This window comes from Eptatretus burgeri, chromosome 6, assembly GCF_056783735.1.
Source record: "Eptatretus burgeri isolate ZD-2024b chromosome 6, Ebu_testis_v1, whole genome shotgun sequence".
Taxonomy (NCBI): Eukaryota; Metazoa; Chordata; class Myxini; order Myxiniformes; family Myxinidae; genus Eptatretus; species Eptatretus burgeri.
The window spans coordinates 37,119,370-37,146,170 of NC_140966.1; the positions used below are offsets into that span (position 1 = coordinate 37,119,370).

The 26,801-nt window shown below is 43.8% G+C and overlaps 2 protein-coding genes across 8 annotated transcripts in view; one reads left to right on the forward strand and one right to left on the reverse strand.

Annotated features, from left to right (window-relative positions):
* The window catches only part of RECQL5 (RecQ like helicase 5), a 169,037-nt gene extending 160,406 nt beyond the window's left edge, over positions 1-8,631 (reverse strand). The window contains exons 1-3 of one of the 3 annotated variants that reach the window (XM_085884577.1): positions 8,284-8,631; positions 3,593-3,714; positions 152-496 (exon numbers count right to left, since the gene is read on the reverse strand). In XM_085884577.1, the coding sequence (XP_085740703.1) occupies positions 152-496; positions 3,593-3,714; positions 8,284-8,383 (567 nt within the window). In that variant the 5' untranslated portion in view covers positions 8,384-8,631. The remainder of the gene's footprint in view (positions 1-151; positions 497-3,592; positions 3,715-8,283) is intronic. The other 2 variants (XM_085884575.1, XM_085884576.1) reach the window with 2 other exon arrangements.
* Positions 8,632-22,125: 13,494 nt separating this feature from the next.
* The window catches only part of LOC147024554 (uncharacterized), a 57,933-nt gene continuing 53,257 nt past the window's right edge, over positions 22,126-26,801 (forward strand). For 4 of the 5 annotated variants that reach the window (XM_085884578.1, XM_085884580.1, XM_085884579.1 and 1 more), the window contains exon 1: positions 22,126-22,344. In XM_085884578.1, coding sequence (XP_085740704.1) covers positions 22,254-22,344 — 91 coding nt within the window. In that variant the 5' untranslated portion in view covers positions 22,126-22,253. The remainder of the gene's footprint in view (positions 22,345-26,801) is intronic. The other variant, XM_085884582.1, reaches the window with a different exon arrangement.

Below are 26,801 nucleotides of genomic sequence, written 5' to 3' on the forward strand. Positions count from 1 at the left end.
AAACAGGTTGAAGAAAACCATACCTATCATGCATCTGGGAAACATCACAACACAACACTGGCAACTTTGGTCAGCAACTATCCCACTATAAAATGTTTCCACTAAACACCAATGCATAAATGATAGATGGAGCCGACCTGATCCCACAGACCTGAGGCGTAGCGGTAGCTGTGAGAGCAATGCATGGCACGGCCGAGCCAAGGTGCTGTCGAAGAGTGCCCAAGCGACGATAATCAGGCCGAAAATCATGTCCCCATTGAGACACACAGTGGGCCTCATCAACCACCAGGTGTGCCAAAAGCCCACGTTTGGCCAGGCTGGTGAGACGTGAAACAAAGATTGGTGAATTTGCCATCTCAGGAGTGAGGTACAAGAGACGCAAGGCAGGTTTGTCCATCTGCAGTTCAGCCTCAATGGTCCGGCGTTCAGCGGCTGGTGTACGAGAGTTGAAGGCCGCAGCTTGGATGCCTAATGTCTTTAGATGGGCAAGTTGATCCTGTGAAGACAACAGAAAAAGTGAGTGGAAAGATGATGCTATCTGTGGACAATTACACTTAAAATGTGAATAGGTTATTGGTTTAGAGTCATTAATGCCAATTTATTTGCCTTTTTTTTCCCTAAAATAAACAAGATCAGCAACAAATGATTTTACTTGAATATCCATTGCATATACTATGGTGACAAAACATCAACAAAATGTATCCTTTAATCCAAACATATTTATTTTACAAAAATGTGCATTACTGAAGTCTTACATTACAATATAAAGTCTTTCAAAATATTTTTAGCTGTAATTAATTGCGATGTCCCGTACTCTGTACAGAACGTCAGTGCTACCGAAGCAGTTTCTTGGTAAGAGTTATACTGGGTGGTTTGCCATTGCCTTTCCAGCAGTAATAAGGATAGAAATTTGGAATTTATCCATGGTGCTGGCGATAGCCCGCCCACTCTTCGCAAAGGACAACGTGGGGTCTGTTAACATCCACCTACTTATGCCAGCAGATGTAACGCCCAATTTAACGTCCATCCGAGGAACGGCAAACACATTGATGAGTGACCATGCATGTGAAACACCAGGATGACAGTTTATGGTTGGACCGAGATTCAAACCCAGGGTAGGCAACTTCGAGGCGAGTGTGCACAAGTCACAGTGATGCTGCCACCCCAACCTGTAATTTTCCACAGTTAATTCACCAAAGGGCCATCTATTTATTATGTTGTACTACCCTCAAGCAAGTAGTATAACGTACATGAATATCCCATATGTTTATATACATACATACAAACAAACAAACATACATACATACGTTGGGTTACCCAATCAAGATCAGGTTATTTAGACTTTATTAAAGCATCAGGAAGATTGTTGTGAGATCAAGTTTTAAGTAAGCAAAGTCATAAATACATGAGTTCACAGTGCAAAGGAGGGAAACACACCAACAGCAGGGGAGGAGGACACAACAGAGGGATACTTGCAATAAGAATTTGCAAGGGGAAGAAACAGTCGTTAAAAAATAAAAATAAAAATAAAATACACGAGCCCAGAAATCAACGTTTTAGACTTGCAACACAGTTAGGTCAGGAGTACAACATGGAAATGATGGGCCAAACGAGCTCATTTCCTTAAGGTCGTACAGGATCGTGCAACTATTCATTCGACTCGGTGTCGTCCAACAGAGACTATGGACGCTTTGTATATTGATTTCCATTTAATTCTACATATGGAAAATAAATGTTTCAACTAAGTTTGATTTCTGACAGAACATCGACCTTCGTACGTGCATGCGCTGTCCAAGCTCTGTCCCTCTCCCTGCTAGGTTGCAGCAAGACCCCAGAAACATAACAGACCCCAGAAAAACACACACACAATGGCTGAAGCAACCAATTGATTCTGAACTACTCAATTCCCGAGCTGCGACTTATTCTATATCATTTTGAAGGAAATTGTCCACATAGTCCCGAAGAGCTGCACACTAAACAGAGCAATGTAATGTTTTGTTTTTCTTTTCTGTCGATCCACCTGGTTTGCGTCGAAAATGTTGCACTTTAAAGGGCATTATAATTCATCCTTCATCAGCCTGGTGTTGGCTTAGTTGTTAGGGTGGCTGGCTTGGGATCTTAAGAACCTAAGTTTGAGCCCCGTTGGCCACTGAATTAACACCAGGTGGTGTTGACTCAGCCTGTCATCCTTCAGAGGTCAGTGAAATGAGTCCCAGTGTACTGGTATAGGGGCACAGCATCAGCAGCAAAGTCGCGCTCCAACAAAATGATAGCTACCCGGCAGCTGAGCTGCCATACGCAAGAAGATGATCCATCCTTTCATTGATGCAAATGGTGTTTATGGTCCTTCAGCTTGTTTGTGGTTTCAGGATAAACTCTCTTACCTGTTTTGCTAGTCTTGATCCAAGAAACAACTATTTTGTGACATAGTCCTATAAAAATGTTTTTAAGATCAGAATTACATTTTCTCACAGAATTTCCTTATTTTCTGACTTTATCAAGTGTCAGGAAAGGATGCTCCTGGAAACACTTCCAAAAGATTTAGAAACAAATACAAAAATGAATTTTAAAAACAAATTTTCAGTTAAGACAGTAAATAGATTAATATTTTATGTCACCTTATCAGTAATGAACAGTCATTTATCAATATTAATTGCAATATCTAAGGAACGCGTTTCACACATGTCAATCAGGAACTGCCTGCTTGTTGCATTGTGGAGAAGAGAGGCCACAGGTTTTCAAACAAATAATCCACAATTATTCAAAAATGAATGAGCAACAGTATGCTCAGAACTTCAGATAATGAGCAACAGTACAGTGAAATTAAAAAAATTTAAGTAACTGTTTGGGTGTCTGTCGATGAGCAGGATTATCTAAAAGAATTATGGACGGATTCGGACAAAATTCGGTGGAGAGTTTGGGTGTGTGACAAGGACGAATTGATTCGATTTTGGTGAAGATCCGAATCCAGATCTGGATACGAGAATTTTTAAGTGATTCTTCACCATTAAGAGATACGGCCAAAAATGATATATAGCACGATATCTCAAAAAGTTGTGGACGAGTTATGACAAACCTTAGTGGATGAGTTGCTTAGGTGACAATAACAAGCAGATTCGATTTTGGTTCAGGTCTGGATCCAGATCCGGCCTATTAGTGGGATACAAAATGTAAACTGTTCAGCCTTGTGGAGGTACGCGCTCTCCGAAGTGTCGTTCTTGTACATCAGGTTTTAATAAATGCATCATTAAGCAGGAAGAGCGACTTTGGTGAATTTCTCAGGCATTTCTGTGCAAGCAGTAACGTGTTGTCCACGGCGGCTCGCTATGAAATACGTGACAGATCTATTGATGGGTCAATGATTGGCATGGAAATGCAAGCCACATGGTTTTGGGGGAAATCGCCTGTTTCCTTATACATTACAGGAAAACTCAAAGTTCTAATTAATGCTTAACAATCTTTGATATTGAGCAGAGCTATTAATTCTGATTTAGAATAGACTTTTGATTCATTTTGATACCAAACATCGAAGAATACATTTGCAGAACTGTGGAAGTTGTGAATGAATCTAATTTATCGTCAAATGCATTACCTGCATAAGAGCAATGAGGGGCGAAATAACAACGGTGATACCAGATGCCATGACAGCAGGCAGCATGTAACATAGAGACTTTCCTGCACCAGTAGGCATTGACACAAACACATCATGTTCACCTGGAAGAGGAGCAGCATGGCAACAGACTCAGACGGCAAGGAAGATGTAATCAGGTATATATTCACAGTGTAATTCCATGTAAGAGAGTGAGTCGAGAAGTATCCGCAATTATTTATTAAAAACTGTGTTGTGTTGATGACATTGCTTATTGGACTTGCAGGTACAAGCACGAACTGTATGTGCCATTGTGAAGCAGTTTCAAACTTGAAGTCAGTAGTTGTGTCGTCCTAAGGGAGTTAACATGACCACTCCGCTGTCTGCTTGCACCAAAGAGAGGCATGCAGCCATACGATTTTTGTGGGCTGAAGGTGTACCAGTGGCAGAAATCCATCACATACTTTCAGCACAATATGGGAACAGTGTTTTACTGCAGCAGTGTGTATATGATTGGATTACCATGTTCAGGCATGGTCGCACAAGTGTCACGGATGATGAAATATATGGACGCAGTTCCACGTTCACAACAGAAGAAAACATTGAAGGAGTACAAACCATGATTCTAGATAACCGACGATTGGCTATTGACGAAGTGGCATAACATCTGAACATCAGTCACGGTTCTGCACATTAAATCAACAACAACTGACTGGCTTTCATAAAGTTTCTGCAACATGCGTTCCAAAACATCACAGAAGAGCACAAGCGCAACCGTGTGACAATCTCCCAAAGCTGATTGAACCGCTTTTAGAGACACATTGACACTGGAGACGAGACGTGGATCCACCATTACGAGCCAGAGAGCAAACGCCAGAGTACGGAGTGGAAACATCAGACATCACCCATCAAAAAGAAGTTCAAAAGTCAGCAATCGGCCAGAAAAGTAACGTTCACACAAGGACCAATTTTGGAACACTAGCAAGAGGGGGGAACAACGTTAAATAGTGTCCGTTATTATGAAATTCTCTGGGACCAGTTAAAACCAGCTATTCGACAAAAACTCCAAGGGCTACTGTCAAAAGGTGTTGCATTGTTGCATGGCAATGCCCATCCACACACTGCCACCCATGCTGTGGAAACCCTCCGGCAAATGAAATTTGAGGTGTTGAAGCATCCTCCGTACAGTCCTGATCTGGTCCCTTCAGACTTTCACCTGTTTGGTCCACTCAAAGACGCGTTAAGAGGCCGCCACTTAGCCAGTGACCAACAAGTGAAAGAACTGATGCATGTGTGGCTCATCACTTGGCCAAAAACTTTTTTTTGGAATTAGGGCATACAGAAGCTGGTGAACAGATGGACTAAGTGTGTTGAAAAGGAGGGGGACTATGTGGAAAAATGATGCTCTTGTGCATGCTCAAGTGTAGTGATATTATATAAATAAAAACATATTGTGGATACTTTTTGACTCACCCTTGTACATGTGAGCATGTCTATGTATCACATTTCCATCTTTAGTGTGCTGTATATGTATAATTAAAGTTTCTCATGATTACAAAGCTTGAAATTCCTGACAACATGGATGGTCATTGATATCAATGCCATAGCCATACTACCATCAAAATGTTAAACTCAAGGCCAGCAATGGCCATACTTCCAAAGATAGATACATACATAGATGGATAGATATAAAAATAAACAAACAAGTAAACCCTCATCTTTGTTCCACTGCCAAAGGAAAAATAAAAAATAAAAATAAAAATAAAAAAACCTGGAACCATACATACTCTTTACAGGGCATTGCTGCTGCCATTGCAGTTTCTTGGCAAAGGCTGCACTGGGTGGTTTGCCACTGCCTCCCAGCATTGCTTGTCCATGCTCTACCCTTTTAAATGCTGAGCATCAAGCAAGGAAGCAGCAAGTACCATTTTTCGTTTTTTTTTCTCCGAAATAAGCTCAGAGTGTGTCCCGATGTTCGACTGTCCTTCCGTTAACATTTGACTACAACATCTCCGCACAAACTCCCCAACCGATATGGACCAAATTTGGTACGATGCATCAGAACAGCAAGGTCCCATGGGGTGATGCTCCCCATCCGGATGCACCCCCGATAAAAGGGGGGTTTTCTTTTGTTGTTGGTTCGTTTTTTTGTGTTTAGTTTGCATAAGGACAGTAAGGTCACCCCACCTATTGGATAAATAACTATCAGTCCCTTTTTTTTTTTTAGTCTTTGACATGACTGGGCCAGAGTTTGAACCACAAACCTCCTACACTCAGAGCAGATGCTCTAACCATTAAGTCACCGAATCGCTCAATAGCCATAGTGCAACAGGATCTCAATAGCCAAAGTGCACTTCATCTATTGCAGCTCATGTCCATATTTGTTAACAGCACAACATATCACATGCAACCACAAAATGAGTGTGACAGAGTTGTTTTTTTCATTTCAAGCAAAAATATTACTGGCAGTCAGAAATGGCCATTTTTCAGGTTTTTGCATTTGGATAGTTTAACTCTTCTACCTGGTCTCTGGAGATTGTGTTGTTGTAAAACTCATCAACATTGTCTTTTAGCAGGTTGGGGGTTGTGTGGTGCGGGGCAGGGGGGAGAGGAGGGGTGAAAATGGAGAAAAGCTCTTCATTAAATGACCGAGGAAATGATCACGTTTCACTACGATTCATGTGATCAACATCCATGTATCACATATATTGCTGGAAAGCTGACATGACAAATCCAGTTAAAGGTGGTTTCATCAACATTTGAGTGGTTCGCCGAAAGGCAACGTGGGAATACTACAAACATTTGACCCAAGTTGCACATTGCTGAAGTGAACAGATTTTGATATCCAATAAGATTTGAACTCCGTGCCCTCCGAACGACGTGAAAGAGTGGGTTTGACCGTTTTTTTTTTGACCGTTTTTACAGCCATTTTTCCCTGCTGTGCAGGGGTTGGCTTTTTCTTGAGGCAATGTTTTATGGCCGGATGCCCTTCCTGACGCCAACCCTGGTCGCCTCTTACGACACACAGGGATATGGTACACCTATTCTAACCGGGGCATACACCGGGACCAGTACACTGGTACTCATTTCGACGACCTCGGAAGGATGACAGGCTGAGTCAACCTCCTGGTGTTAATTCAGCAGCCAACGGGGCTTGAACTCAGGACCCTGGGATCCCAAGCCACCACCCTAACCACTAAGCCAACACCAGGCTTTAATGATTTGTATTACCCTGTAAACCTCAAAGGCACTTTGGCCATGCCCTATTGATGCTAGCTTTTAAGCTTCATTACTTATCGTTCCATTGAAGATATTGCATCGATGTAAATATGAAAGGATGTAAAACGACAAAATTATATTATTAGAAAAATAGGAAAAGGTAATCCGTCCCACCTTAGTTGTGTGACCTCATTCCAGGCACTTTTACACTTTCAACCAATCAATTTTATTTTTTCTACGATTATAACTTATTTATTTATTCGTATGCAGCCTGTGGCCGTTTGGCCACATCATTTTCTGGGGGTGTGGCTGTGCTGCTGATGCAGTGCCCCCATTACCAGCAAGCTGGTACTCATTTCACCGACATCGGAAGGATGGCAGGCTGAGTCAACCCGCATTGTGCTAATTCATCAGCGCGACAGGGGCTTCAACTCAAGACCCGAAGAGCTTAAGCAAGCCACCCAAAACCGATAAGCCGACACCAGGCCACGATTATAACTGAAGGCAGCAGAAAATCTGAGGAATCACCGACTGGCATTGGTTGCTGGACAATGTAAAACACCAAACGGTGTCTTTTGACAAGAGTGGGTGGTGGTCGTATGGCAGCTTAGCTGCCGGGGTAGCTATCATTGCTTGAAGCGCGACTGTGTCGCTGATGCAGTGCCCCTCTACCAGTACACACTCTGGAACTGGTACTCATTTCGCCGATCTCGGAAGGATGACAGGCCGAGTCAACCCCACCTGGTGTATTAATTCAGCAGCCAACAGGACTTGAACTCAGGACCCGAGGATCCCAAGCCGCCACCCAAACCACTGAGCCAACACCAGGCTGAGAAGAGTGGGTGAGTGTCAAGTGGTACCCTCCAATTTTCCATGTTCAACCCTTTACTCACTCCACAAAGCCCAACCGCCAAGTTGTGGCTCCGGCACCAAACACACACACACACACACACACACACACACACACACACACCATTAACATTATCATTATCATCTCATGCAAGCAGGGGGTACTGCATCGTGGAGTACGCTGTAACATGGAGTTGCACGTCACCAAATGCTATGCAATGTAAATGTTATTTCTGAGTGGGTAAACATGACCAAACTTGAAATCTACTGGATAGGTGAAGGTGAAGGGTAAAGGAATTAACACTCCTCGTTTGATACCAGTTTTGGTTCATAATGAAAGCAGAATAAAAACTAATTAACTGGAATCAAACCCCAATTTGTGGATTAATTATTACCTGCCTCTCGTATTTATCTCTATTTGGTTCATCCTGCACCCTCACTCTGCAATATTCTATCTTTCTGAACGATAGTAATACTTCACAAAATTTACATTTACATCCGATATTCGAGTGTAAACATCAACTTGTCGAGGATTTCCAACCAAGGTGGTTCAGAGTTGAACGTGATCATCGAGATAATGACAATGAAAACCAGTCGGTGAGACCACGGCCTAGCTGTCAGCCCACCCGAAACGATGGCCGTCGTGGCATCCTCCTGGAGCTGCGAACGAAAGGACGAAAAACCGAAACGTCTTTGAAGAACCTCAAAAACGAGAGCGTTGGCCATGAGGAGCGCGGGGTGGGGGCGAAGGAAACGGGGAAATCGGTTTCAGCACTACGCCAGAAGGAAACAAGAAAGCCTGCAAAATGTCACAATAATAGGATTAAGCATCGTGGATATAAAGAAGAAAGACCGAAGAGTAGAGCCAAACTATCAGCTTCGATAACACCACAGCTACAACGCCTTCGCTGTCGATAGGTTTTCACGACAACCCTCAAGCCCACTACACCGCTCAGCAAAGAAACCGAGATACGGAAGTGAATTGCTTCGTAAGACACGTGAACAGGATATTAACACGCCTTTTTTTTTTTTTTTGAGACCTATAAGCTGTTATTGCCGGAAACAAATACTACGTCTTACTTTGACGTTATTAAAAAAAAATAGATACCAATCGTCCCGATTTAGATGACGTCACATTGACCGTCATCACAACTTCCGGTTTCATTACGTTTTACTGAGGTGAATTTTTTACAAAATACGAGGAAGAGGAAAAGAAAGGTAAACAAATGCGGAGTCAGAAGGAGGAGCTCCCTACCAAGCTTATCAATGCACCAAACTGTACATCTTTTGGAGAGGAGCTTTGCATGTGTTGTAAAACTTCAATAAATTAGGGTGAAAAGTGTAATTATTAACGATCAAAATATGAAATGCACATTTTAATAATACTAGTGCATGCCCGTACGTGCGTGGCCGTACGTGAAAAAAAAATTGCCTTTGAACATTTAATGGGTTGTTCCGTGCGTGTCTGCTTGAATCTGATTACGGTGGCCATCTTTGCTAACAGAACCAATAGACTCGATTTATTTCTCGAAAGGGCCCTGTATAAGGCTATAGAAGCATTTTTTTGGTAAAAGTTTGGAACATGACTCTTTAACATAATTAAGGAATGCTGAATTCGACTAACCCTGTTCCCCAGCTGAATTTTGAGTTTTTGACCATCTAATTAGCATAAACAAAATGGCTGCCAAATTGACAATTTTGGCCACTTTCTTGGGACGACTATACCATTTAAATAAATGCACATTGTTCACATGTACGCATCTTAGAAATGTCCCTTGAGCAATAGATCAAAGCTCCAGGCTAATAAAATTCGTAATCGTTTCCGACATGCACAGGCTACCATCTCGAGGCAACTGTCTGGAATGGGACTCGTTGCCAACAGTATGGGTTGCAGTCCTGATTCCCCAAGTCTCCATCCCATTTCAGAGGGTGCAGGGAGCTCAGGTGTGGGGCAGTGGGAATTTCTCCATATCATTGCTTGATAGTGTACTCTCATCAAATGGAAAACGGAGCGCATCACTTGTTGGGGCCATGGCTTCTGGTTTCCCCGTCTTGGAGAACAATAAATGCCGTGCTGCATCAACAGTCTGTTATGTGCACATTGCATATTCTGCAGACAAAGGTTTCTGAAGATTTGATGGTTTCCTCTGTGAGTTCACCAATGCCCAAGTTTTTCAGCAATTCATGGTGCTCTTCGAAGACCTTCCATGATGATCGTTTGGTGTGATTCACGATGTAGGAGGTGGTGGTCACACCCAGTCAATGCGTGATATGCTAGCAAGGATGCTGCTGAGCCTCTTGGTAGTTTGTTGAAAACTGGATCAATGGGTATATACCGCCATTTCTTAGATGTGCCCGAGATCATCCAGAGATGCTCGCATTGCATACATCGAAAGTGGGATACCAGAAGCAGGAGAACATCAGTGTCCCTAGAAGACACAACAACTGTATTAAGCTGGTTGTGAACGACATGCAGCACCAATCTTGTGTCCGCTTCTTCATGTGTGGATTTCAGAGGTGTCAAATCAGCTGTACCTTTTGATGACTTGATCTCGAGTTCCTCTCTAAATCCCCCGGCAACTACAATTTCTTTATCCTTAGGCGCCTGCGAACACAGTTCCTCAGACAAGAAATGTGCTAGATCTGCTTTATTATCAGCTAGTGACAGAAAATTTGACCAGTTCTTTGGAAGAGGTACATCACGACCTTCCACAAGCCGTCTGATTGGCCGTGCTGCTTTACTGCGCCGCGTTCTGGTTGTACCCTTGATTGTTTCTTCCCTGCATCTGTCGAACACAACATCAATTCTTTGAGATTTGGAACCTGCTTTCAGCACAGTTTTCACGTACGTGTCGGCCAGATCTCCAAAGGTTACAGCATCATCAGGCTTTCCAAGAGCTACTACCAATGCTTGTCCATCAATGATAAGGCAAGTTGACGTGTCATGAATTTGAATCGTCTCAGGACAGTCTATGTCTTCTGTTATCACGTTAGCAAGTAACGACTTGTTTCCAGTGCGTAGTATACCATTCATTTCGGCAAGGGATACAGGGACCGGAAGAAGCTCATGTTTGAGTACAGATGGCAAATGAACCGGCCGACCCGCCTCATAGGCAGTAATTAGACGTCGGAGGACATTTCTGTCTGTCTTCAGACCTAATTAGTATTGGCCTACACAAGCCCTTAACAACTTAAGAGTAAACTTAGCAACTTAACAACAGTTGTTCACAAGTAAAATGGATTAGCATTGTGCTGGTATAATAGTGCCTGTCCCAAGAAAGTGGCCAAAATTGTCAATTTGGCAGCCATTTTTGTTTATGCTAATTAGATGGTCAAAAACTCAAAATTCAGCTGGGGAACAGGGCTAGTCGAATTTAGCATTCCTTAATTATGTTAAAAAGTCATGTTCCCAACTTTTACTAAAAAATGCTTCGAGGATGCACATTTCTCATAAATACGTCTAGTCGAGAAGCACTTCTCTTAATCATTTCCTCTGTTTTCCGAACGATTCAGTGAGGAGCTTCTGTAGAATTGATTCGTCATTGATGCCTATTTTAAAGAAATCACGCAACATCCCTTCGAGTTTATCTGTAAACTCACACTGTTCGGCGAATCGGCGAAAATCAGCCACGGACTCAGATGCTGACTGACCATCTTGACGATGGTGGGTATAAAATTTATATCTCGAGATGATATTACCCGGTTTAAGGTGATAATGTCTTTTCACGAGATTGACGAGCTCTTCATATGACTTGTCAGAAGGTTTTGCTGGGGCAACAAGATCTTTGATGAGGCTGTACGTCGGGGCAAAGCGTACGGTCAGTAATACAGCTCGCCGCCTTTCAGCATCCTCATTTTGTTTGCCACGAAATACTGGTTCAGACCATTGGTATCGACTTCCCAATCATCCCCCACTGCGTATTCTTGCAATATGCCGAAGCACGAAGACATCCTTGGCGCCACTGTAATGTACTCAATAGACAGGGACGAAAGATCTGAAATGGGAACAATAGGTTTAATCTGAACACGGGCACAACATGGAACATGGGTGGGTCACATGACTCTCCTTAACCATGCCCCGGTGCACCCTTGTATGCATGTGTTAGCAAAAACTACTGATACATCCCAACACCCAGATTGAATAAAACAAACATGAGGTAAAAAGGGAGAATAGCACGGTACTCCTGGAGGATGTATGTTTTTTTTTTTAATTAAGATAAGTTCAGGCTACTTTATAATTGATGCAGAGGTGCTAATTGGGAGGGCGGGAGCCGTGCCATATGCTTCACCAAATGGCGTCTCGGCACATCTTGAAGGTAGCAATTGATGATGCCATGACGGTCTCTGTGGATACGACGTTCCAAGCATTCACCACTCGGTGTGAGAAGGATGCGTCCCGGATACTTGTTGACACTCATTTCTTAAAGAGTTGCCTCCGATGGGAATCACGGCGAAGGACAAAGAACCCTTCCCGGTCCAGATTTTCAAAAGCTCTCATGATCTTGAAAACCTCGATGAAGTCTCCTAGGAGCCGTTGTCGTTCAAAGGGGAACAGCTTAAGGCTCGCTAGGTGGGTGCGATAAGGGAAGGAATGAAGGCCTACCACCAGGCATGTGGCCATCTTCTGCACTCCCTCGAGCAAGTCAATGTCCTGCCGATCGAAGTGTGGGAGACCATGCTTCAATTCAATACCCCATGATCAAATGCCACAGCATCACATTACGCTGATGGCATCACACTGTCAAAGACAACTCTCAGGTTATGGACTGAATTGTTTTATGCTGGACAGAAGCAGGAGCAGTAGTTGTGCCTAGGAGAATGAAATCTGGCTCTGGTCCCTGGCCGAGGTGGGGATGTTGAGTCTTTGGGAGATGAAAATGCAGGTCCCACAATGCTGCCCACGTGGCAGTTTCATCAAAGTCCTGCTGCAGGGTCAGGGCTTTGATCGAGTCATTCATGATCTTACCATCTGTGAACCGCAGGCAGTTGCTGGCTGGCCTGTCTGGTAGGTCGTTGATGTAGAGAATGAAAAGGAGAGGGCCAATGACCAAACCCTGAGGAACGCCGCTAAGTGCTGGCGAAGTTCTGAAGATAGCATTAGCAATGCGGACTTGGAAAAGGCAGTCTGCAAGGAAGACCACTAGCCATTTATGCACGATGTGGGCGATACCATACCAAATGAGCTTTTTGAGGAGGAGGCAGTGATTGACACTATTGAAGGCAATGCTGATGTCAAGATAGCACACATCGACAGCGCAACCCTCATCCGGCCGGCGGGTTATATAATCCAGAGCAGGAAGGAGGTTGCTAAGCAGGATCTTCCTCGGACAAAGCAATGTTGGGAATCAGCAAGGCAGGTGAAGTGGCTTAGGTATTACACCATTTCCACGTTAATGAGGCGCTCCATTACCTTGCAGACAGTGCTGGTCAGAGTGATAGCTGGTAGTTTGGCATGGCATATGAGCCATATTTTTATGGATAGGTGCAATTACCACACCTTTCCAATTTTCAGGTAATGTGCCACTGGCCAAAGAGGTGATGAAGAGGTCAGCAAAGGAGCAGAGATGACCTCTGAGAGGGTTTTGAGGAGAGCGAGATGGATCCCATTAGATCCTGCCCACTTGGTTCTGTCGAGTTGGACAAGCACGACACTGACCATCATGGAATGAATCACCAGCTCTGGTTTTGGTGGTCCTTCAGGTCTTGGAGGGAAGGGTGCATCAGTGCTGACATGGTCGTCAGTGGAAGTTGACGAGAAGAAGGTTTTGAAGATTTCTCCTACTTGGGCAGGTCTTTCTGTGCAGCCCATATCTGTGTGAACACAGATGGGATCAGAGTGAAGCGATGTCTTTCCCTCACATGGGCAAAAACCTTTTCTTATTACCTTTGGCACCCAAGAGCAGATATTCTTCACGATGAGTCTTTGCAAAGCAGGCCAGACACCATGCACAGTTCCAGGCTTTTCAATGTGCCTCCCATTTTACAGCAATTGGGTGGGTCCTTTGATAGACCTCCCAGAGTTGGTTCTTGCTTTGGAGGGCATGACATATTCTACTCTGAAACAAAGGGGGTCGCCATGCAGGATTTGAGGATTGCGAGCAGCGACATGTTCGACTTAAAGATGTGACACAATGCTGGCACAGAGGAATCAACGCATGACGGCACTTCCCACGAAAGGTGACACACGACATCGAGAAGAGCAGCTTGCTCGATCTTAGAGTATACTCACTTGAATGAAGGCCCAAATCAGAGTGATGATTGCATTGTGAGGTTGAACCACAGATATCAATGGTCGCTAGTGCCCAGAGGGGAGAGAGTGTGCAGCAGGGCGACATTGTCTGTGTCATCGGTGATGACATGATCAAGAAGTGTGGGAGATGAGCCTGCAGGATGGCAGGTGGATATATTGATCTGCTGGAATAGGAAGTGTGTTCTTCACGAAATTATAGAAGATCAAAGTGAAAATAATCTCACCCCTTTTCCTCTCCCACCCCTCTGTCTCTCATCCCTCTACCTCTGTCACCCCTCACCCTCTCTCGATTACCCCTCTCCCTCTCTGAATCACCCCTCTCCCACCTCTCTCTCTCTCTCTCTCTCTCTCTCTCTCTCTCTCTCTCTCTCTCTCTCTCTCTCTCTCTCTCTCTCTCTCTCTCTCTCTCACACCCTCTCCCCTCTCTCTCTCCCACCCCTATCCCTATCTCTCTCCTACACATATCTCTCTCCCTATCTCTCTCTCTCTCTCTATATCTCTCTCTCTATATCTCTCTATCTCTCTCTCTATATCTCTCTATCTCTCTATATCTCTCTATCTCTCTCTCTCTCTATATCTCTCTATCTCTCTCTCTCTCCTACCCCTGTCACTCTCTCCCCCACTCCTGTCCCTCTCTCTCCCACCCTTGTCCCTCTCTCTCCCACCCTCTTCCTATCTCTCATACCCCTATCTCTCTCTCCCATCCTCTCCCTATCTCTCATACCCCTATCTCTCTCCCGATCTCTCTCTCCCACCCCTGTCCCTCTCTCTCTCCCACCCCTGTCCCTCTCTCCCACCCCTGTCGCTCTCTCTCCCACCCCTGTCCCACTCTCTCCCAACCCTGTCCCACTCTCTCCCACCCCTGTCCCACTCTCTCCCACCCCTGTCCCACTCTCTCCCACCCCTGTCCCACTCTCTCCCACCCCTGTCCCTCTCTCTCCCACCCCTATCCCTTTCTCTCCCACCCCTGTCCCTCTCTCTCCCACCCCTGTCCTCTCTGCCACCCCTCTCGCTCTCTTCCACCCCTCTCGCTCTCTTCCACTCTTTCCCTCTGCTCCCCACTCCTCCCCCTCTTTCAAGGTGACTGTTAAAGACTGACGGTTTAGTTTTGGATTTAAAACGGGTTTCCCCGAGTGTAGCATTTATGAATCAGATTTGGAATGAGCCGACCAGAGGGGTGTAAAGGTTGCTGCATGTGCGAGCATGCATGCAGACCAGCATTTACCAGGTGGATAGGGTGGGTTGTAAATGCTCCCACCCAGTTTTATATCGAACCCAACGGTTAAAAATAAAATGTTGCTGTTTGGGTGCATTTTATCTGCCTTCCCTTCCTTGCCCAGCATGTTGCCGTCCTTTCCCCTCTCCTCATGCTGCCTTCTCCTTCCCTTGTGCTGCCTCCCCTTCCCATCCTCTCGCCTGCTTTCCCCTCCCCTTGTACTGCTGTCCCTTCACTTCCCCTCACACCACCTTCCCTTCCCATCCCCTGATGCTACCTTCCATTCCCTTTGTGCTGCCTTTCCTTCCCCTCCCCTCACATTGGCCTTCCTTCTCCTCATGCTTCATTCCCCTCCCTTCCCCTCATGCTTCATTCCCCTCTCTTCCTCTCATGCTGCCTTCCCTTCCCTTCTCCTCATGCTGCCTTCCCTTCCTTTCTCCTCATGCTGCCTTCCCTTCCCTTCCCCTCATGCTGCCTTACTTTCCCTTCCCATCACATTGCCTTCCCTTCCCCTCCCCTCATGCTTACTTCCTCCCAAAGCCCCTCCCCTTTCCACCCCCATGGACATCTCTGGGCGGTCTCCACATGCTCTTTTAGCGTACCCCATTTCATTCACTGTGCTACCCCCTCTCTCACCATTCTCCATAAGTTCCACTACCAAATGCAAGTCGAGAATCCCTCCCCTCACGCTTACCTCCTCCAAATTCCCCTCCCTTCCCTACTTCCCCCCGCCTCTCTCTCCCCTATCCTCCTTGCTCCCACCCACCTCCTGAGTGTACAGCAACATTTGGTGAGGCATCATTCTCCCCACCCTCCCTTTCCTCGCTCTTCTCCCCTACCGAGCTTTCCTCTTCCTCACCCTCCCCTCCCTCCTTTCTCTCTCCCTCCCCTCCTTTCTCTCTCCCTCCCCTCCTTTCTCTCTCCCTCCCCTCCATCCTCTCTCCCTCCCCTTAATGTTTCCATCAGCGAAGGGATGGGTTGTGGGTTGTATTTGCTTGCTGTAAATAAGACTTTAAGCTCATAATCTGATTCATCACAACATAGTAAACTGGAGGGGGAGCACTCGGTGGAGTGCAAAACCTCCGCCGCCAATACTGCAAGGTCACTCAAGTGAACCTGATATCCTATTCATTCAATTTGATGTCAACAGTGCTCACAGAGTTATAGTTTGCAACTTTCCCTTTTACTTTTAACTTTTACATACTCAATTCATTCGTCATAACTAGATTCCTTGAGACAGAAATTGATTTTACGTGGGTATATCCACCTGAAGTTCCAAAATCAGCCGCAATTATAATTTTGGCATGTTTTTTTGTTGGAAATCACTTAAAACATGTCGAAATGCAAAAAAAAAATCGAAATTTTGTTGAAAAAAAATTTGCAAATTTTTTTTTTCTCTTACAATTTTTTTTTTGGGGGGGGAAATCACTTAAAACATGTAGAAATGCAAAAAAAAGAAATCGAACTTTTGTTGAAAAAAAAAGTTGCAAAAATTTTTTTTTCTCTAACAATTTCTTTTGGGGGGGGGGGGAATCACTTAAAACATGTAGATATGCAAAAAAAAAAATTCTAATGTTTTTTCAAATTGGCCGCCATAGCGGCCATATTGGATTTTGGACCAAGTCCAAAATCTAATGCCATGATCCTTGGACCAGACCTAACACCCCCCACCAAGTTTCGTCGAAATCCGTCGAGGAGTTTTTCCGTAATACTGTTCACAAACAAACAAACAAACAAACAAACAAACAAACAGAAAGGGGTGAAAACAGTAACCTCCATCCATCTTCGATGGCGGAGGTTAACAAGAAAAATAGCAATCACAGATTGCAGGCCCTTGCCAAGACTTGTTTTGTGTCGTGTTAGTGTAGTTTTGTGTGACGTTTGTGTACTGGTGCATTACGTAAATAATAAGACATAATTAGAACTGCCACTTTATAACTGCTGGAAGTAATGACCGGGTTCCAAAACGTCCTGCTTTAATACAAGCCCACTTTGATTGGACACCTGACCCTGACCCATGACGTTTTTTTTATTATGATTCAATTGAATTTAGAATGGGATTAAAAGAAATTCAATTGAAATCAAATAGAACACCAAATAAGTACAGTCCTTCGTTGGAGTATTCAGAAGGAACCCAAACAAGTAAAAAGCAAAGATGAAGTCATCAGGAGGAACCTGGATAGGATTCTCATTTCAGCTGATACTCCTCTACCCTCAAACCCATCCAGGCACAGCCAATTGAGCCTTCTTCTTATAAAAAAAAAGAACCCAGATCAAAAAATTAGATAATTCTGGCTGCCAGACAATGTGTCTGATCAAGTTGGAATTTAAAACCGATATTCCCCATCACGACTACATCATTATTGTGAAGTTTCACGTTGATTGGTTAAGCAGTTCCAGAGAAAATATTATTTCATATGTTTCTTCAAACCAATATGGCTGCCAAACCATGTGACCTTTCAATTATTCTTCAACAAATGTGTACACCAATGGCTTGGGGAACAGTTGTGTGAACTTTCCCCTTGATCTGTCCAGCTGTTCTGGAGAAGAAGATTTTTCTAGGTTTTAGAGTAAATCCAATACGGCTGCCAAACCACCTTACTTCTGACGTCATTTATGTGAACCTTTTGTTCCTCGTGCATAGGCGATCATACATGCAAAGTTTCGCCTCGATCTGTTCAGCCACTTCAGAAAGGATTTTTAAAGATTAAAAAAAAATCAATATGGCTGCCGAATCACGTGACCGATGATGTCATCATTTATTCTTTTTTTTCTGTGTTCCATTTTATCCCGAGATGACCCCCAATAATTTTCATACTGATCAGATGTAGCATTCTATATATGCAATTATGACCTCATAACAAAGGCACATATGATGTCATAAAAAATCACTTATTCCCCATGAGGAGTCCTTGCTATTTGCCAAGATTAATTTTTATCCCCCACCAACCAACGAAGTTGGCGGCGGATATAGAAATGGGTTCCGTCCGTCCGTCACATTTCGTTTCCGGAGCTTAACTTACAAATATAGATATATTTACGAAATTTGGTACACATATCAAGCAAGTGGTGAACTGGTGCCTTTTAATATTTTCTAATTGATAGGTTGGTCATATGGTTTGGCAGCCATGTTGGATTCAAGAAAAATATTAAATAATGTTTTCTCTGGAATCACATAACCTAATGAAGCGAAAATTTGCAACTATTATCGTCCATCATGTCTGCATACATAATAAAAATTATGATGTCACAAGTCACATGGTTTGGTGGCCATCTTGGATAGAAATACACACCTCATCCAATTAACATGAAACTTCACACACTTATTCCACTGGAGGATTGGAGGCAGAATATAAATTTATGATGTTATAGGTCACATGGTTCGTCAGCCATCTTGGATTGAAAATTAATAAATTTTCAAAATCTTCTTCTCCAGAACAGCTGGACAGATTGAGGCAAAATTTCACATACACTTTCCCCAAGACATCCTTTCAGAAGTTTGTTAATTTCTAATTGATAGGTCACATGGTTTGGCGGCCATATTGAATTTACCCTAAAACCTTCAAACATCTTCTTCTCCAGACGGCTGGTCAGATCAAGGGGAAACTTCACATACATATTGCACACGCTTAGGGAATATATGTTTGTTAATCCTCATTTGCTATAGCGGGGATATCGAAGACTTTGTCTTCAACGGATGCTAGTTTTCCTTGGTGCGGTTTAAAAGATGCGGAGATCCAAATTTTTCGGTTTTTCTAACATGGCTACCACACCACGTGACCTATGACGTTATAATTATCATCAAAACATTCCACATGAGTAGTTGCTCCAATGGTGAAAAATTTGTCTCAATCCAACAAGCAGTTGCGGAGAAAAACATTGAAGTTCTGTGTGGACAAACAAACAAACAGACAAACAAACACATAAACGGATCCAAATACAATACCCTCTACGGTGAGGTTAACTGTCATCATTAAAGGCAACCACTGCACAGAGTATGGTCCTTTTAAGGCAAGCACGCTCAATGATTACCCTTTTTCCTGTCATCTCAATTTTAATCCGAAGTGTTTGGTGATCAGTGTTGCACTCTGCGAGCTCCTCGCTTCACAGATACATCCAGCGTTTGGACATCTTTTTGTCTGAGATTAGCAAGTCAATGCAGTTCCACTTCATAGATTTGGAAGTACTGTCAGGTTTGCTTGTGGGTGTCCTCCTTTTGGAACTAGATGTTGCACACAGTGGCTTTATTCAGAGAGAGAGGGCGAGGAGAGAGAGAGAGAGAGAGAGAGAGAGAGAGAGAGAGAGAGAGAGAGAGAGAGAGAGAGAGAGAGAGAGAGAGAGAGAGAGAGAGAGAGAGAGAGAGAGAGAGAGAGAGAGAGAGAGAGAGAGACAGAGAGAGAGAGGGAGAGAGAGAGAGAGAGGGAGAGAGAGAGAGAGAGAGAGAGAGAGAGAGAGAGAGAGAGAGAGAGAGAGAGAGAGAGAGAGAGAGAGAGAGAGAGAGAGAGAGAGAGAGAGAGAGAGAGAGAGAGAAGTTCCTTTTCTGCATCATTTATTTTCCCTGTATCTGTGGGTCACGAACATGTTCCCTTTTCAATGTACCTAGATACAAAATAGGTGAGTTTGAGGGTTGGGGAGTAGCGGCTGAAACCCGAATCCTATCCAGATGACTTCATCTCCGCTCTTTACTTCTTTGGGTTTCTTCTGATGACTCCAATGCAGTATTTGGTTTTTCATTTGATTACCAAACCTTATTATACTGCACTCCTTGGAAGGGATACAGTAACTGGGGAGTGGTAGTGTAGAAATCAATGTGATGAAGTTGAGAGAGAGGGAGAGGGAGAGGGAGAGGGAGAGGGAGAGGGAGAGGGAGAGGGAGAGGGAGAGGGAGAGGGAGAGGGAGAGGAGAGGGAGAGGGAGAGGGAGAGAGAGAGAGAGAGAGAGAGAGAGAGAGAGAGAGAGAGAGAGAGAGAGAGAGAGAGAGAGAGAGAGAGAGAGAGAGAGAGAGAGAGAGAGAGAGAGAGAGAGAAGTTCCTTTTCTGCATCATTTATTTTCCCTGTATCTGTGGGTCACGAACATGTTCCCTTTTCAATGTACCTAGATACAAAATAGGTGATGAAGTTTCCTCGCACCACACATGGGTCGTTTGACGGTATTTCATCCAATGCTTGTTGGAGATCATCAAATAATTTGTCCTTTTATGCTGTTTTTTTTTTTTTTTTTCCTTTTTCCTCTCTCAAGTGCAAGTGCACGCGCACACACACACACACACACACACACACACACACACACACACACACACACACACACACACACACACACACACACACACACACACACACCAATTACTTAATTAGGTCACTGTGTGGAGGTTTAAGGACATCCCAGTAAAAGTTACAGGAGGAGCTCAATTGGCCCATCATACCTGTGTCATCTCCAGACCATCTTTCAGGTGTAATATTGATTGAGAGCAGGTTTATAATCGGTACTAACCACGTTCTTATCATTAATCTAACCTCAACCTACCATCCACGTCGATTGATTATGCACTCATTTAACCCTTAAAGTTCAGTGGCAAATAATTTGGTCAAGGGACAAAATCCAATAAACTCCTTTTAAGGTGAAAACTTTAACGGAGACCAAGAATCAACGCTAAACTTTTTTTTTCATTGGTACCTTAACACTTAAGGTATTTCATATTACAGTGGATTCCTTCAATTAATAGCCGCAAACAAGACAGCAGGCTTAATGTCAACATTTGAAGCACAGAGTTGCTCAATTACGCAGCGGCTCTTGCTTGACATCATGTCCCAGGATAATAGCTGACAAGCTGATCAAAACACGTTTTATTCAGATTTGACTCCCCAAATATCATGAGGGACAATTAAATAATTATTCACCACACAGGCACAGCCAGCTCAGAAATGAATGCCATATGTCCTGATTCTGATGTAGCGCACACTTTACAGAGTGTCAGTGCTGCCAAAGCAGTCTCTTGGCAAGGGTTATACTACTGGGTGGTTTGCCATTGCCTTCCCAACAGTAGTTAGGGCAGGAATTTTGGCAGGGTGCCGGTGATAAGTCACCGTGGTATCTTTAATGTCCACCAACGAATTCCAAACGGGACTATGTCATAGATAACTAGAACGGAACTTGGTAGAGCAGCTCCTGGACCAACATCGAATCGGCTTGTTCTCGTCAACCTATCCAACTCATCCACCAAGTTTTGTCATCCGTCCAAAACTTTTTGAAGTATCATGGTATATATCTTTTTTGGACTCGACTGGTGTTGGCTTAGTGGTTAAGGTGGTTGGCTTGGGACCTAATGGTCCTCGGTTCGAGCTCTGTTTTCCGTTGATTTAACACCAGGTGGGGTTGCCTCAGCTTGTCATCCTTCTGAGGTTGGCGAAATGAGTACCAGCTTACTGGGGTAATAACCATTCAGGGTAACCTGCGTCGGAGTGGCGACCCATCCAGGACTGCACTCCTTGCCAATGAAACTGCCTCGGTAGCCCTATGTGCTTGTATAGCATAAAAGGAATGGTATTATATTATGATATATCTTTTTTGGCCCCATCTCTCAATTGGGAAGAATCACTTAAAAAAATTTAAAATCCCAGGATCCGGATCCGTATCAACACTAGAATCAAATGAATTTGTCCTTGGCACACACCCAACCTGTCTACCAAATTTCATCTGGAACCGTCCACAACTTTTTGAGATATCCTGCTCACAGATGGAGACAGTGGTGTAAACATAACATATGCCCACCTGTGGCAGAGGTAAAATTAACGAATAAAAGCAACATCCAACCCTGATTACAAATCACAGATGAGATCCACCACATAGCAACACAATACCTGTATGACTGTCTATTCATTAAAACGTCAATATACGTCATAATGGCAAAGTTAGTAAATGTGCCGCCCAATAACGACCTTCGGTCAAAGGACGGACGACACGAGATAAGACCCGCCCTTTGTTTCCTTTCTTTGAACAGATCACCTGCACACACCTGATTCCCCGCCCCTCTCTCGACCGACTCCTGACGAGTGAGTACCTGACACTCTCAAAAGGCCAGTTTCCCCAAAGCGTGCCTCCTCGCATTGTCTCGCCGCTCCCTCTCCCGAGCATGCACGCAGGACCCACGCGCGACTTCCCGGGACTCTTGGCTGTTCGGATATCGGGAGTTCTGTGGTTCGTGTTTGTGGGGATCTCACCAGGTAGGCTGTTTGATGACAATATGTAAAAAAAAAAAAAAATACGTTTTTGTCATTAGTTGTTCCCCGACCCTGCGACTGCATTTCATATATTTCCTTATAAAACATGACAAAAAGCATTTCTGCTTCTCTGAAATTGTCGAACCTAATCAAAGAAAAGTTCCATATCATTCAAGTCATTGAAAAGAATTATTTTTTTTTCACTTACACTTATGATTTCATGCTTTTCGATTGCCTATGACAACAGAGCCGCTGATGCAATGCCTCTGTTACCAATAAGCTGGTACTCATTTGACCAACCTCAGAATAATGATAAGCTCAATCAACCATACCTGGTGTTAATTCAATGGTAAAACAGGGGTTGGAACTCAACACCCTCGAGGCTAGAATCTCAAGCCAAGAACCATAATCTTTAAGCCAACACCAGACTTCATAAACCGATGAAAATGCAACTAACATTAAGATGCACATTTTTAATAGTTTTAAATGTACAAATTGTTAATTGTCTTGGTATCTCCAGATTTTACAAATCTCTGTTCATGAAATAAGTATTTTTGTGACAAATGCTCGTTTAAAGTTGCACCATGAAGAGTGTATGAATGAGAATTGTTATTTCCATGTATTTATTTCTTTACACTGCATCCAAATGCTCGTTCTTTGACCACATTGTGGATGACATTGATTGTCTTGTTACCTTGTGTGAAGCGTTGCACGTTAGAAACGATCTCTAAACATGCTGACAAAATATAGTATGAAAGCTCCTTGTGACCCTTAGTTGAGCTAAGTCATTGGCGATAAACAGTTTTTTCAAATGACCTTCAAACCTCTCTTTATACAGCTTTAACAAGCACGGTAAATGGACCTTTTGCTCAAGCATCGTGTGTACTGTTCGTCTTGCTGTTGAGAACACTAGTTCCTACAATGTGTTTGTTGTCCAAGAGAGATTCTCCTGTAAAATGTTGCACACCTATATCACTATTACACATTGTTCATTTAGGATGGTGATGTAAACACTATTCCATGGTATCATTGATCCACGTGACATTATCTGCGACACAATTGACACTATATATTTCTGGCAAGGTTCATGACTAACACTTAAGAGTGATGGAGATGGATTCCCATCTGCTCTTTTTTTCAGAGCAATGGGCTATTCACAAGAAGATGTAAACAACTCAGTGGCAAAGAACCAGTGCTGGAAAGGTTGTCACTCCTTCGTAGGATGTGGAGATTCTCTACTGAGCAGCCATGGAAATCGAACCCAGACAAGAGAGGGAAATGCAACGAGACCTTACCCACGACGACACCATAAACCATTCCTTTCACACCATGAGGAGCATTGGGCTGGCAAGGCAGTTTCATTTGGCCAATGAGTACAATCCTGGATGGGTCGCCTCTCCAATGCAAGATATTCGAATGGCTGATTACCCCCAGGACAATGGTAGTCATTTCACTGACCTCGGAAGGATAACGGCTGAGTCAATCCACCTGGTGTTAATTCAATGGTGGAACAAGGGCTCAAATACTGTACAAGACCCCCAGATCTGAAGCCAGACACCTTCAACCGTTAAGCCAACACCAGGCTTATTGCCTACTCTTTGTGAAAGACATTATATGGGATCTTTAGTATCCACCAACTCATGCGAGCAAACTGGCTCCAAGATTAACATCTAGATCTTACGATTGGACGACTTTATTATGCAACACTGTGCCTGCGATAGACTAATCCAAATAAGTGTATAGTTTGGCTAAGAATCAAGCCTCAGCTAAATAGCTTAAAGGCAAGAACACAATTTCAGCAGCATCTTTCTGGACGACAAAGCGCCCTATTCCACTTATCGAATTTGAATTGACAGGTATTTGAATTAACAGCAGCCAATTAATTGAATTTGCGGGCAAAAACAAGGTCTCTTTCAGGATGCACAAATAAATGTATGCGTTGTATATTTTCTCGAGGAAACAAAATGAATATGTCTGTCTAGCGGATCTATTTTTTTTTTAATCTCATTCACTTTTTTGCTCCACCATGTATCACGCATAGTTCTCATTTTGGGTTGAAGAGCCTTACATATGGCTTTACCCTGCTCTGCAAAGTTCTTCTTTTGTAGTTCCAACCTTCATTATCTTGCCAAAACGAAGTTTTTGCAAGATATGTTAGTCAGCTTGTATGTTTTTTTTTTTTTGTTTTTTTTGTCTGTAATCACGTATAAAAAAATTCTGCAGAGCACAGTTATCATTGGAAATTTTTGTAACTTCGCATATCAGAGGCCTATAGAGGTCCTTTTCAGCGCATAAAATTTTGAAGGTCAAGGTCAAAGGTCAAGGTCACTTTGGCGCAAATCAGGGGAGTCGACAAAACCCTTATTTTTTGAGTAATTTTGATCGGATCATCTTCAAACTTCATGGGAATATAGTTCATGGTCTGGCGCTCAGCTGATTAATTTTTGGTGGCGATTGGCCTTGACCTTCATGGTTAGCGCCTCAGGTCAAACATATTTGACCCCAAGGTCAAATTTTCAAGTTTTAGGAACCATATCGTGTAGTACCTCAAATTGAACAGCTCGATGAGTGCTTTCTAGATATGTCAAGCTTGAGACATTATGACGTCATTTGGTGACGTTATGAGGCAAACGCATATTTTTCATGGTTACTCTGTAGAACGATTCTCATCGGAATCTCTCGTAGGCAGATATTCCTCAAGGAGTCGCTCCTCGTGGATTGCAGCTCTGTTCACCTCAGTGTGACCTTAAAGAAGTCACACGTGGTCACCTTTTGGCAAGATACGGGTCACCCTGTGGGTAACATTGGTTTATCTTGTTATCATTTAGCTTTCTATTTGTACATGGCCAGCAGGATGGCCTGGATGTATGCATGCTTGCCTCTAGGCTGGGTTCGAATCTCGGCCCAGCTGTAAATCATGCCTGTCTATTACGCCTGCCCATCTAGTGTGTGTGTGTGTGTGTGTGTGTGTGTGTGTGTGTGTGTGTGTGTGTGTGTGTGTGTGTGTGTGTGTGTGTGTGTACCCACTTGTTATCTTCCTCCTCTTCCCTTTATAAGGGGTGAGGTTCAAAGGCATCAAGTTTCTGCTCTCCCTTGACCATGATACTCCTCTGGCCTCAGCCAACTCTCTCCACTTTCCAACTACCCCTACCTTATTGATATCCCTCCTCACACAATCCTCCCATCTCAACCGTGGTCCACCACTTTTCCTCCGACCTTGCTCCCTCAACCTATCTGCTCTCATTGCCATTCCCTCTTTCCCCATCCATACCAAGTGTCCAGCCCATCTGAGTCAGTATTTCACCAATCTCCCTGTCAAGCTCATATGTGCACCATTCTTCTCCCTCAGCTCATTCGTTCTCCTTCTATCCACCCTCTTCACTCTCGCAAACCTGCAGCCTCTGTTGTTGTCTGTCAATCCCACCGCCTCCAGACCGTAAAGATAGGCCGGCGTTACACGTGACATCAGAACCTTACCTTTCAATTTCTTTGATATTCTTCAGTCTAACATTAACCCCTTCACCCTCCTTCATGCACTTACACCCACCTGAATCCTCCTCATCATCTCTGCCTCGGACTTAACATCCCCGGTCACTGTTCCCACCAAGATACTCAAACCTATTTCCCTTTCTGATCTCCTTCCCCTCTAACCGAATGTTCATACATTTTTCTCTGCTGTCTGACCCACATCACCTCGGTCTTCTCCATACTCATCTTCAGTCCATGCTTCCCAGATTCCTTGTTCCACTCCCCCAGTACCTCCTGCATCTCTCACCTACTCTCCACCAAAACAGCCAGATCATCTGCGTACAGCATCTTCCACACACAACTCTTCAAGCTCACCTTCCTGCTTACAAGCCCCATCACCATGATAAGCATGAGTTGGCTGAGAGTGCTTCCTTGTCTCAAACCGATGTTCACACTGAACTCCTTAGACATCCTAGGTCCAAGCAAAACTCTTCCTTTCATTCCCTTGTACATCCCTTCCACCAACCTAACTTCTGCTTCCGGCACTCCCATCCATCGACCTCAGTGTTGCCATCACCGTCTCTCTTGGGACAGTGTCATAGACCTTCTCCAAGTCCACAAATCCCAATGCCATCTCGCCTTGTACCTCCAGCCTCTTTTCCATCAGCTGTCTCAGCACGAACATCCCATCCATCATTGCTCTACCCTTTATAAACTCCTGCTGCTCTTCTCCGATCTCCATCTCCACACTCCTCCTTATCCTACCATCCAGAATCCTCTCCAGCACCTTCATTACATGACTTAGGAGCGTAATGCCTGTGTACTTCACTGGATCTTGAACATTTCCCTTTCCCTTCCATATTGGCATAATTAACCCTGCTCTTCAATCCTCTGGAACTGAACCATTTATCATACATAAATTCAACAGCCTCTTCATCTAACTGACTCTGACTTCTTCTGCTGCAATTATCATCTCTGTACCCACCTCATTA